This window comes from Centruroides sculpturatus, unplaced genomic scaffold (assembly GCF_000671375.1).
Source record: "Centruroides sculpturatus isolate CEXI.00-Female unplaced genomic scaffold, Cexi_2.0 scaffold1409, whole genome shotgun sequence".
In the NCBI taxonomy this organism is placed as follows: domain Eukaryota; kingdom Metazoa; phylum Arthropoda; class Arachnida; order Scorpiones; family Buthidae; genus Centruroides; species Centruroides sculpturatus.
This window is the reverse complement of record NW_019387705.1, coordinates 163,936-178,218: the sequence shown is the minus strand read 5'-3', so window position 1 is coordinate 178,218 and position 14,283 is coordinate 163,936. Positions and strand designations below refer to the sequence as shown.

At 32.4% G+C, this 14,283-nt stretch overlaps 1 protein-coding gene across 1 annotated transcript in view; it reads left to right on the top strand.

Moving 5' to 3' along the window:
* Window positions 1–5,235: 5,235 nt before the first annotated feature.
* LOC111616589 (transmembrane protein 179-like) overlaps window positions 5,236–14,283 on the top strand; it is a 31,048-nt gene continuing 22,000 nt past the window's right edge. The window contains exons 1-2 of the mRNA XM_023357985.1: window positions 5,236–5,277; window positions 9,606–9,914. Of these exons, the coding sequence (XP_023213753.1) occupies window positions 9,631–9,914 (284 nt within the window). The 5' untranslated portion in view covers window positions 5,236–5,277; window positions 9,606–9,630. The remainder of the gene's footprint in view (window positions 5,278–9,605; window positions 9,915–14,283) is intronic.

The window sequence follows — 14,283 nt, the reverse complement described above, 5'->3', positions numbered from 1 at the left end:
CTTTAAAAAGCGTTGCATTGTACTTTGAAAAGCGTGTGATTTCAATCACAAAGTAGGTGCATATTACAGTATTTTCATAGTATTCAAAAGCAATGATGACAAATAAACAATTTTTTATCATTTTTTTAATTTAAATTTTTTAAATTGATATGAAAAAGATAAGAAAAAAGTAATGAAATATTTATTTTATATATGCATCAAAATAGTATAAAAAAACTTAAATTTGTGAATGGTTGTCTCTTTAATCCGACTTATTCTTTCGGTAGACTATCTTACAGCATTAGGTTAATGGCGGATTAAATGAATAAGTCGAAAGAATAAGTCGGATTAAAGAGACAACCATTCACAAACGAATATACAGCTATAACCAGTAAATTTAACAAAAATTGTTTATCAATAAAATAATAATATAAAATGATGATATATTTTATAATAAAACTAAATTTAAAAAACAATAGAGAGACTATTATTTTACATGTAGGTATTTTGACAAAATTCTATGGACTTAAATTTTGATTTTGAACACGTAGAAACGCTGTTTTTTTGCATTAAAATGCTACTTCAAATTGTCTATTTTTAAAAGTTTTCTTCCCGGGAGGAAACGCCCTGCCCGGACCCCACCCAGCGTTGCACGTAATATTCGTTTTCGCAAAAAATTTATCTGGCCCATTAGCCCCCTTATTCAGATCCGCTGCTGGTCAAGGGTGTCACGATTTTTTATTTTTCAATCAGGGGTGCCACTCAATGAAAAAGGTTGAAAAACACTGACTTAGCAGATGACTCACTTTTATTTGTATTATGGACCGAATCTTCGTATAATAACTAAGATATACTGCAGTGGTGTGCCATCATTGGAAGCGGTGGATGTGCCGCTTCCCTTGTATTTTCTAAAAAATAAATACATATTAATTTTAATTATATGAAAATTATCGCACAATATTTTATTATAACTGCATTATATATCTTATTACGAATTTCTATACTACACGTGAAAAAAAGATAAGATTGCTATTGTATATTCGAATACCAGTCGACCCCCTACAACACTGTTGATTATTCTGTTTTATACGAATTCCATGTTGTACGAGTCACTTAGATTTTACAAATATGTGTGCCAGGCTGTGAACAGCTCATGTATTTGTAAAATCGAAATGACTCGTACAACATGGAATTCATATAAAACGGAATAATCAACACTGTTATAGGGAGATCGACTGGTATTAGTGGCAAAGTGGAAGCGCTGTATCGTCAGCATCCAAAAAGCCAGATTTGCACATGGCTTTACAGAGCACCAATCTCACCCAATTTAGCTGGTGGAAGCCTAGGACCTTGGGTGGATGCTACACGTATACAGTATCCAATTCTATCCAGGACTGGTTCTGGGCTATGAGCCACCTGCCTGCTAGGTATTTGGCCGCCCTTGCCTGATTATGTGAATCACGAGTAGATTTATAACTTAACCAACTGATAAGAATTTACTGTATGTTTTTATGATAGTTCTGTATAGTTGACAGGAGTTTTAAAAAAATCCATTAAAATATTTGATATTTTTATTCTGCTCTCCGATTTTATATTACTCACAGATTTCAATGTTAAACCAGTGATATGATTTTGTATATCCCATCTTTAAGGGGATGTAGAAAAAACGTGTACAATTCTTGTATAATGTTAAAAAATTAACTGTTACTCTGACAGCATTATTTACAATTAAATTTAATGAATGAGAGAGATGCACACGGTGCAGAAAAATCTCTAGAATTTATTTTCCTTAAATTTACAATTTATGTATCCATTTGTCATAAAAATTTGTCTTTCCTAAAACTTTTTTCCTAAGACTACAAATATTCGAGTACAAAGTAACTGGTTTCAACTTATTTCTACTTGAGAAATAATTAAATAATTGATTAGGGAATTAGGGACATAAATAAAACCCTGCTGAAAGAGCCAGAATATTACTTAAAAGCTTAATCGACCCAATCTCTAGCTGAGTACAGCAGGGACTGATTTCTTTGTAATATTAGATGTAATATAAACAGAAATTTTTCCAGTTCAACAACAGTGACCAAAAAGTTGTAAATTTTGGAAATTTCTGTGGACACTTGGTCTTAAAACGAATTAGTTAGAAAACAAATGACAATTAAGTTTAACATATTTAGATTTTTACAGCTATGGCGAGAAACATTTAAAATTTACAACAACCCTTTGCGTCCTTTGAGATATACTAGTGATGTGACAAAAGAGGCATTTGATGTTGACCAGTATCGGCACCCTCGGGATTTGGCAGCCTGCATGCATGCATGCATGCACCGCACACCTAGCAGTACTGTCTCTGATTCCACTCGTAGGGAGCTATTTGACTAAGTGGTTAAGATTTAAAAAGTAAAGAAGATTTTATGTTATTTTTATGTACGTTTCTAGCGATTTAGAAGGTAATTGCAATATTGAAAATTTATTTTAAAAAAGTTTTGGCTCAAGATCATATAATGAAAAAGAAAACATTATTAAAAGAGAAAGGCCAATGCCCAAGTTAAATATAAACACTTAAATAAAAAATTTGTTTGANTCGTTAGATCGATACTTCCGATTGGATAACTGAACGTCGCGTAATCACTATGTAAAAACTTTTTTAAAAATGTGACCCAATGCGAGGTCACATTTTCAAAAATTCATTAAATTTAAAATACGCCATTTGACAAAAATATTCAAAAATGTAAAGTTAAGGGAAATTTCCTCGTCGAGCATGAATGGCACGTAGTCACCGACATCCCTGCAAAAATAGCGCGATTACCGATCCGAAATCGATAAAGCATTTATTCTATAGATCAGTGTTCCGCAACCGGTGTACCGCGGCACACTGGTGTGCCGTCACAAGGTGAAAGGTGTGACGTAAACTTTTACATATTCTATTAATTTGAAGTTTTATTTATATATTTTTATCGCAGTTGTTGTGTTTCTTATGCTTGTATTTCATTCACTGATGAAATAAAATGATGTTAAAGCAATAAACACATATGTCGTCCCAGTACTTACTTATTCTTTTGGAGTTATACATTGGACTCGTACAGATCTTGAGCAACTCCAAATGAAAACAAGAACAACACTTACTAAGCATAAACAACGTCATCTTAAATCTGCCATAGAAAGATTAATCCTTCCACATAAAGATGGCGGACGTGGTCTGATTGATATAGTAAACCTTCACTACAAGAGCATTGCGAGAGTTTTTCTACAAAAGCAAGAAACATCACAGTTACATAAAGCAATAAGTCTAGCAGACTCAAATAAAATCACCATTAAACTTACATTTGCATCATATGGACAAGACAGAACATATAAAATGCATAGACACTTAAGCAATCGTGAGTTCAAAACACACTCTACGGCAGACAACCCTATGACCTAGCCCAGAATTTTGTTGACAAAACTGCGTTAAATAGCTGGTTAGCTTGGGGATGCCTCTTTCGGGAGATGGAAGAATTTATGATTGCCANAAAAACTTTTAATATTTTTAATTATTATAAAATGGCAAAAAGCTTAATTTTCAGGGTAGGGATAGATTTTATAAAAAATTGTAAATGCTAATAATAAGTAAAATTATCAGCAAATCCAACCCTACTCGAGATATATCACACGACCCCCTTTATCTCTCTACCTCCTCAACCTGTAACCAATTTAAAATTTAATAGCATCAATTCCCCTAATACACACTTCTGTGCAAAATTTCAGGAATTTTCCACAGAAAGCACAGGAAGCTTAATGCAGACTTTTTCTTCTGTGTGCTGGGAGTTTTACCCTCCTTTTGTACATCCTGGAGATTACTCTTTAAGTTTGAGATAGATAAGTTACTGTTTGTTGCATCCAGGGCCAGTTTTGATAGGTCTGTAGTGTGCGCATGCATACAGGCAGACAAATTCCTAGGGTGGTTGATAGTGCACTCTAAAAAATAAAATTCAAATATAATTTTATATTATTTTAATAAAATGGTCAGTGATGAAATAGATTGATGTTTGCATGACAACTAATGATATAGCTGTGCATTTTATGGATATAAATAAAACCAAAGCATACATCTTACTGTTTGCATCAGAAAACTTAAAAGTGCAAGCAACAAGTGATGGGGGATTCATCCTTTGAACCAGAGAAAAATTTATCAGTGGGAATTCCTTAACCATTATGATTGTTTCTTGTTTTAAATTACATAAAAAGCATAAAATCTTGGAGTAAGTTTATTTATGTTAACGTCATATGATTAAGTTAAGGCTTACACTTAATGTAACTCATTGTAAATGGTTGAATTAAATAACATAGATACAAGGTTTTACATTTATGCTTAATTTTCATCGTGAATGGGTCTTTATACATGTATTGCTAATTGTTAACTTAAAGCAATACTTACATCATTGTTTTAATTGTTAATGGAACCAAAAAGGAAGTTTAAATAAAGTGATGTACACAAACATCATTAATTTAAATATTAATATTTAAATCAATTTTTATATACTCATATATATATATATATTGTTGTGTTTATATACTAAATTACAAAAATTGCTTGATTTGAATAAAATTAAAATAAATATATATCAAATATTTTAATGGATTTTTTACCTGTCAGTTATATGAAACTGTTCTTAAACATACTAGTAGCCTCTCGTATGATGGGTTACATTATGAATTTACTCCCGATCAGCATAGGGGTAGCCAAAAATCTGTAGCACGCAAGCGGCTAACAGTCCAAAACCGGCCTTGCTATAATCTGATCATAATATTTTATTTAATCGTATCTTGGTCTTGAACATATGTATTCTGATTGATATTTATGTTACTGTAAAAGTTTGAAATCTGATAAAAATTACCGGTAAATACGGAGATTTATGTATTGACTGGTAAAAGTCCGAAATTGCTGATGAAATGTCTACATCTCGTGCTTTTACCGAGAGATATTGGTAAATGTCCGGATTTACCATCGGCTCATGTAAAAAAAGTATTGTATTCATATGTATGTGTTGTTTTGTAAAGTACTTAAGAAAATGAAAGTATTCAGCTTCAAAAAGACGTAATTTTTAATAATGACGTAAATATTTTTTCATACCACGTAGCCTATGATATTTTTAAGTGTTTAANTATCAGTAAATAATATAAAATAAATATTGAAAATTATAACGAGATAGTTACGGCTAATAGATATATATTTAAATTAATAGATGTTATATTTTTTATCAAAGCAAGAATCGGCATTTAGAGGGCATAAGGAATCTATTGAATCTAATAACAGAGGTAATTATATTGAACTTTATTATTAACGATTAATAACTATTTATTAATTACATCGGATAAATAATCTATTAAAAATACAGTTAAAGAATTGACTGATCGCCCCCTGGAAGTTGGCTTCTTACAGAAACACAGCTTCCCTATCATCAAATGTCATGGCACGCCACTGATATACTGTAATGTCTTTGTAATTATGTGAAGTTTTTCCATATTTTAAATATAATTAAGAAAGAAAACGTTGGTGTATTGCTTAAAATCAGCATGTTTTTGTTTCCTATCAAGTTTACACCAAAACTAAAAACAAAAATATAAAATACACTGTGAAAATCTCTGTACACCCTACAAAATGGCTGTTTTTCCAAAATGAAAACTCTAAATAGGTTTATATTAAATTATTTTATTAACACTACTGTATCTATTTATTTATATAACTAAGCTAGGATACATAGGTTAACTGCGATTAAATAAGTTCACTATACAAAAGGGACGCTCTAATAGCTTTCCCGGCTAGTTTGAGAGAGAGTTCACAAAGCTCTAAAAAGTACAAATACCTCTATGCGGATATGTCTAATATGCGTTCGTTGAATAGGTTCGTTAATGGCGATGGAAGTTCAAATGGCTGTGGTTGGTAGTATGTCCTTTCGGTCCGGAGTATGGAGACAAATATGGCACATCTACGAAGTATAACTTCCGAGGGATCAACCGGAGCTTCCGGGGACCCGAGCTTTTATATGTTATTCGTGAGAAATGAGTCACGTGATCGACTTCTGTTGACACTTACGGTGCATTCCGATCGATTAAGTGTCAACTTTCCCACCTTAATGTGAAAACAATCGGTGACCTCCGATATACTTCTCACCAAGAGTGGGTTTTCCTCGGAGTTGTTTACAAAGATTTTTCCGACATCGGCGTAAAAATTGCGGATTTCACACAGTGAACTGTTACAAAAGTAGTTTAATTATCAGATAACATACAACACTTCATACAGAATGATTAAAAAATGAACTATTAAAATTCCACAAACCAAATCTTTTGCTTCCTTTAAGTCAGACAACAAAAAGGAGTAAGAGCTAATGTTGTGACATGTTGACCCCCAGCAAAAGCTCCATACTTTTGATTGTGTTGCCAGTCAGAGCAGCACTGCAGACTGTTGCCAGCTGATATTCTTAAAACATATATGAACAGTAACTTGATGTCAATTGATATGATTTGCTACTGGTTGCCACTTGATATCAATCAAACATTGTTATTTTATACCATTTACCAAAGGATATCATTTATTTAGACTTTAAAAATGTGAAAACATTCCAAAACATTTAATAAAAATTTACAGTAAAGCAGGGTTTCTTAAACATTTTTTATTCACGACCCCATTTATGATTGTGGTTTTTTTTCGCGACCCAAAAAATATAAAATAAAGATATATACAAATATGCAAAAACAATAATGGTGTACTACCGCAGTTCACTCTTGTGTTACAATGGAACAAAGACAACTGAATACACTGAAAAGCGACAACACTACACTAGTTCACACTACAATCAGTGTTGCTGAAACGTTGTTTCGCTGCACCAGAAGTGACACAAAATGCAACTCATGAAACCTATGACACAAAGCATGCCATTTTCAAACTCTCACAAATTGTTTTCAATATTTTGCATTAAATCTCTCAACCCCAAATGGTTTAAGAAGCCCTGCAGTAGAGCATCGATTATCTGAATGTCAATCAACTGAAATTTCAATTAACCAAAATCTTTCCAGTCTGCAAATTTAAATTTCCACTAGTGCTGCGGTGCTGCTATCTTTGGCTGTCTTGGGCTACTCCAATATTATTTTCGTTGGTGTGTGTGTTTTAGCTGGCAGTACTGGCGCAACCATGAGAGGGTACTTAAGGACGTGCCAGGATTTGAACAAATTTCAACATGGGATAGGTTAATATATTTTTTCATACATAATCGGTTATCCGAAAAATCAATTTTCTGAACAACCCCAGTCCCCAATTGATTTGGAAAATCGATGCTCTACTGTATATCATTTCTACCATGTAACATTCTCTTCTAAATAAATTAAATTATTGCAGAGAACTTGCTACTTATTATCACTTGTGTGATAATCTGAAGGTATTCTTAAATAGATTTATATAAATTTTTTCTCAAACAACTTAAATAAATAATTTAATTTAACTACAATTAAAAAGGGAAATTTGATAAAATTTAGAATAAAGTTAATATAACCAAAAAAGGTTATAAAACTTTAACATCCTGAAAAACTGCTCTATTACGCTACATTTTTCAAGAACCAAGGATGTTTTGCTTCCTTCCTCCACACTTCATAGCTTAGAATTTTGCACACCACTCGTGCAAATGACACAACTTTTCTAAGAATTATCATTGGGCAATAATCTGTAATAAAAGGGCAAGTTTCCATACACTCAAGGCAGTTCCCCAGGACCTTGCCATAGAGAGGCAGTTCACGAAGAGAAGGAACATGCCATAGGACCAGCAGTTCATCTATGATCTAGCCATATAGTCTCCTCCAGATACTGGCCTACCCCTAAAAGGAGGTAATATGATTTTATTGTAAACTCTCTCTCTCATACTGATTATAGTTATAGAGTAGACCTATGTTTTATATGTTGTTAATCTATTATTTGTCCTTGTTATTTTGGTCTTCTGTGATTAAATTGTTGATTTTTATATTACTGACTTTTGTAGTCAAGTATTTGTTCCTTATGCACAACCCACACAGAATCTTACCACTCGGGTTCTGAAAAAAATTTAAGCCATCCGGTGACAAAGTGAGTAGATCTGACGATTAGAGGGCCTTGACCCTCATCCGTATTCTCACACTTATAATCACTTACCATTACAAATGATTTCAAATATTTTTATTAGGGAATGTTCTGAATATACTTAATTTTATGTATTAAGTCTTCACAAAAAGTTATTTACTTAATAATTAAATGTAGAGAAACATATTTTTAATATTTACACTTTATTATTTTAATATTAAAAATTAAGTACATTCACTTGCCAAAAGTCATTTGATAGCTATCTAGTATCATGTAGGACCCTTCTAGCCTGGCAAACTGTAGCAGCTTGATATGGCATCAATTCTACAAGTGAATGGAAGACTTCTGGAGAAATACTGAGCTATGCCATCTGAATAGTTGTCCACAGTTCCCTGATATTTGTAGATGTAGTATCTTGGATGTGAATGTGGTTGCCCCATCATTTATTAGAACTGTTGAGAATGTTTTTTGAACCAGTTCTGGACAACTTGGGCCCAATGACACTGTGCATCTTCCTGCTGGAAGATTCCATCATTGTAGAGATACATGAAGTCTATAAAGGGCTGCAGACATTCACCAAGTAATTAATGTAGTGGTTTCCAGTCAACGGCATGTTTAGTAAGACTAGTGGACCCAACCCAAGTCATGTAAACACCCTACACCAATACAGAATCACCATCAGCTTGCATAGTGCCTTTGTGTCCAAAGACTTGGGGTCTGCATTATACTTGAACCCTACCATCAGTCCAAACCAACTGATACTGTGATTCATCTCAGACCATGTCACATTTTCCCTGTTCTCTGTGGTCCAATTACTATGCTTACAAGCCTAAGTGATGCACTGTGTTCAATGTCATAGTGTTAATAGTCTGTGAATGTGGTTGCCCCATCATTTATTAGAACTGTTGAGAATGTTCTTTGAACCAGTTCTGGACAACTTGGGCCCAATGACACTGTGCATCTTCCTGCTGGAAGATTCCATCATCTTCTGCTTCTGAATCTCATGGACACTAAACTACATTGCACTGATCTCCTGGATATGTCTTTGGTATTGCCTACATAGAATTCAGATATGATTTGAGTAAGTGTTGCTTGTCACCACAGACAATTCTAGCCAGAAATTGCTGTTTCCATTTATTAAGCTACCATGGTTGGGCACTGTGCAGTCTATGATGGGTGATAATGCCTTCCATCAGGAATTTCCAGTACACATGTGACACTGGATGAAGGAATGTTGAACATTTGCACACCTTCAGGAATGGAATGTCCATCTCTCTGGTGCCCCCTACCATGCCTGGTTTAAACTTCAATAATTCATGTCACCTTGACATAATCAGCCTGGCAGCTGCTAAACCTTATGTACTTAAGAGATAACACCTCACAACTGACAAATGTCTTGTATTTGTCCAAGCAATGGTGTGCAACATCAAAATTTATATATTGCTATCCCATGACTTTTGGCATGTGAGTGTATATGCAATATTTATTATTAATAATCTGTTCCAAGCCAAATTTTAATAAGTAATTAAATTATTTTTAGATATTTTCTTCATTATCAATAAAGTATGGGTAGAGGCAACTTATTGCTATTAAGTCAGACAACAGGATATGTTGTTGCATTTATTCTATCATTATGTCTTGTCGTGCCATTAAGTATTAATCTTGACAACTTCAAAGGACATTGTCTGTTATATACAACTGGAATATTTCAAGATGATGGAAATTTTAAACCAGAATGGGCATCAACTAGCTACTGTTATTATACAATGCTTGTTGGAATCATACTATTGTTAACAAGTATTATACAAACTATTCGAATGTCAGTTTTTCTATTTAGGGGAATTGATAGGTAAGTTTAATTTTTAAAATGTTTTAAATTTTTGAAGTATTTAATTTTATTAAATATTTATCAGTTTTAATATTTATTTTTGTATTTATAGTTTTTAATATATGCAACTTTTTTTTATTAATATACAGTGTACTTCCAATTATTAATGCACAGATTATCTGTGTAGCAACTTTTTCCTTTTATGCAAAATTGGCCAAACAAAAAAAGGTATCAATCACACACAACTTTCTTTTGTTAAAAAATATTTAGTGTGAACAAAATGATGCCATCTAGGTAAAAATATGAACTAAAGCTTCAAGAAATTTCTGAAGATAGCATCCAGACTTTATTTCCTAAGAAATGTGTGTTGGATTATCTGTTTTCAATTTTCCATGCTTGTTCTCCCCATTATTAGCCTGGTTAATCACGAGTACATTAGCTTCTTGATAATAAGCACTGAGTTCAGCGTTAACACAATTTTCTTATCTTACAAGTATTTTCGATGAGTATAATATCATCGTCCTCAGGCAAAAAAGAAAAAATTTGAAAAAATAGAACGTGCAGAGTGTTCCAAGTAGAAAACAGAAAATTTTCTTGGCAATTTTTTAATTATAACACTCGGTATTATTATACTCATCGAAAGTACTTGCAAGATAAGAAATTATGTTAACGCTGAACTCAGTGCTTACTCATCTTTACCACAACACCGGAGAATAGTAATATAATTACCTCTTTCTAACCTGTTACCGGTAACGCTGAACTCAGTGCTTATTATCAAGAAGCTATACAATTTTGGCATGAGTTTTTATTTATCTATTTCTATACGAGTACATTGTAAAATAAAACAACTTATATAACTTAATAATATGAAATAATTAGTCTGTTGTCTGTACTAATGTTTAACCAACAAATTTGACTCAGAAAATTTATTAGTTTCTGGATTAAATCTGATGCTCATTTTTAAAAAACTTATTAAACCACAATTAAAGTAAAGAATAAATTTGTGTTAACTCTATCTAATGTGCTCTTAAAGTTACATTTTAGAACATGGATGAAATCGGTATTCTAAAATGGAACTTTTTGTATGCCTGATGAAGATGATGCATTGTCGAAAGTATTTGTGTTTTGTTAATTATTAAATATTATAATACCAAAAGACTGTTTTTCTCAGAACAGTTTAAATTTAAAGAAAGTTTTTGATAAAAATTACAACAACATACAATGTAAATTAAAAAAAAAAAAAAGGCCACCAAGTCATTGGCTGGTTATGCATAAGCTGTTAACTTAAATACTTTTTTGTATTAATCTGCTTGAACACCAATCTGTTTTTTTATTTACATCTTACTCTCTATTTCCTTGATTAAACCTCAGTCTTGAAAAAAACTCCAGTTTAAAGAGCATGGAAAATATGTTGAAGTACAGTAATATCCTGAACTTATGCAATAGGTGGGACCGAGCAGTAACCGCGGTAGTCGAATTCGCATAAGTCGGGGTATAATTTCGCATATAAATACATACAAATAATTTTTAATTGGGGCCGGAGACTAAAGAAAACAATAATTTAGAAAAAAATGTTTAATAAAATCTTAGATAATACATATGTATAACAAATTAGATCTATATTATTTTNTTTATTTTTAGAAATCAAATAATAATCATTACAATAATAATTTCAGTTTCTTAATTTATATTTTGCAATATATTGTATATTGCAAAACAACAGATACATATGAATACAGAACTCTTTTCACTCGAGCCGATGGTAAATCCGGACATTTACCAGTATTACTCGGTAAAATCCCGAAATGTAGACATTTCATCAGCTATTTCCGACTTTTACCAGTCAATACCTGTAAATCTCCGTATTTACCGGTAATTTTTAAGATTTACAAGACTTCGGACTTTTACAATAACATTTATACACATTACAAATTTTTTAAGTTTAATACTAATTATTAACTTTACATAATGTTTAATAAATATCAATCAAATTTCTGGGACAAAATATTTATGGAATTTATTGTACAGTATATGCATAAAGTTATGTTTGAAGCATTTATGTTAATTTAAATATTATTTTGTATTTTTAAAATATTGCTTAACTTTTGTATTCTGTACAATGTTTTAACTTCATTATGACTGAACACCTTAAAAAACTCAAGGAATTTGTCGAGGTGTTCGTCCTGGATACGTCGAGTACCATCCGTCATTACCGGTCGCTCCATTTAGGCCTGGCCGAACCCATAATAAACGAATAAAAAAAATAGGCCCTCTTAGTGCCCACGGGAAGAAAGATTTTTAAGAAAAATCTAATCTGATTAATGCTGGAAGGATTTCTTTGATTATGGATAGATGTTTAAATGAACGACCTGCCTATAATTCTGGACCAAATTTTCCATACTGTTCATAACTCATAAAAAACTTTTTCAATTAATTAACAATTTTGTTTTTACAGTTTTTATATTTTAAAGATTTTTTTTTACAAAAGTTATAGTCAACAAAATGCAGGATGTAACTTTTCGCGCATCCGAATTTCTTTTGTTTTTCAATTCTTTCTTCCTTGTGGGCAGAAAAAAAAAATTTCTCTGTGCTTATCATGAGTTCAACTAGGCTTATAAAGGAAAGGCCAGGTAGCGAAGAACGGAGCACGACATGTCCAGAACAGATCATTCCGGATATGTCTGTTCCGCTTTCTGAAATTTCCGACCAGCACATTGTAACCCGCTGCTTTGCATCCGGCAGTCGAAGGCCAATCCACAAAACTATGAAGTTCGACAGCTGGATAGCCGAGACGGTGAGTAATGAGTCAGTCTATCTCATTAGAAAACCCAGATATCGAATCCAAGCCAGCAACTTTCTAGGACAGACTAATTTCATGATATATCCTAGATATGTCAGGCTGCGACTATGGATGATCGCGGTCAGGCCCATTGTTCACTATCCGGCCGCTCTAATTTGGGCCTGGTCGAATCACAATGTGAATAAAAAGAAGGCCCTCAAGATTTCCACAAGACGGAAAGAGTTTAAAAAATACACTATTATCTTTAAAGTCAGATGGTTCCACAGAGGAACAAAATTTTGAAACATTTAAATTTCGATTTAAATTTTTAAAAGATTTCTAAAAAAATTGGCAATTATCTCATGTTTCTGACAAAAACTATTAATATTTCTAAAATATATTGAATTATTATTACACATCCTTACTCGCCAGGTCATCAAGAAACGTTATTTAAAAAAAAAAAAAAAATATGTACATTTTCATTCAATGTGACAACGTTGAGTGGCGTTAACGTATATGTTTATACTGTAATTTGTTGGACGTTTACGATGTTCGTGTGACATAATGGCCTGAGGTAAGATATTATATATTATAAAATAAATAAATAAATCTATTGTGGTTAATTTAAGAATTAAAAGATGTTTTTAAATAAATGATGTAATTAGATGAAGTTTTTAAATGCGTCGTTACAGTATGATATGCGCCATACTTTTCAATGACTTAGCGCAGTGTTTTTCAACCGGGGTACCGCAAAGTTTAGGGCGTTTAGTCATTTTATTGGAAATTTACTTAAGTGTAGTTCAAGATAACTCATTGTCAGTTCTATTTTGCTACGAAATATCTAGTAAGCAAAGAAACGACTAATCGCATGTTAATGTAATGTTCAACGCTACGTGTACGCACGACTTGTCACGAGTTCGCCCAAACCACATTACTTGGCCTTCACATTCCCAGTCCCATTACCAGGCCAACCAGCAGAGAAGAACGACATGGACACTTGTGTCTTGTATATACTTTAAAAAGCGTTGCATTGCATTTTGAAAAGCGTGCACAATGTAGATGCATATTACAGTACTTTCATAGTATTCAAAAGCACTGCTGACAAATAAACAATTTATTATCATTTTTTTAATTTAAATTTTTTAAATTGATATGAAAAAGATAAGAAAAAAGTAATGAAATATTTATTTTATATATGCATCAAAATAGTATAAAAAATCTTTAAAAAATTGTTTATCAATAAAATAATAATATAAAATGATGATATATTTGATAATAAAACTAAATTTAAAAAACAATAGAGAGACTATTATTTTACATGTAGGTATTTCGACAAAATTCTATGGACTTAAATTTTGATTTTGAACACGTAGAAACGCTGTTTTTTGCATTAAAATGCTACTTCAAATTGTCAATTTTTAAAAGTTTTCTTCCCGGGGAGGGACTCCCTCCCCGGACCCCACCCCATCGTTGCGCGTAATATTCGTTTTCGCAAAAAGTTTATCTGGCCCATTAGCCCCCTTATTCAGATCCGCCGCTGGTCAAGGGTGTCACGATTTTTTATTTTTCAATCAGGGGTGCCACTCAATGAAAAAGGTTGAAAAACACTGC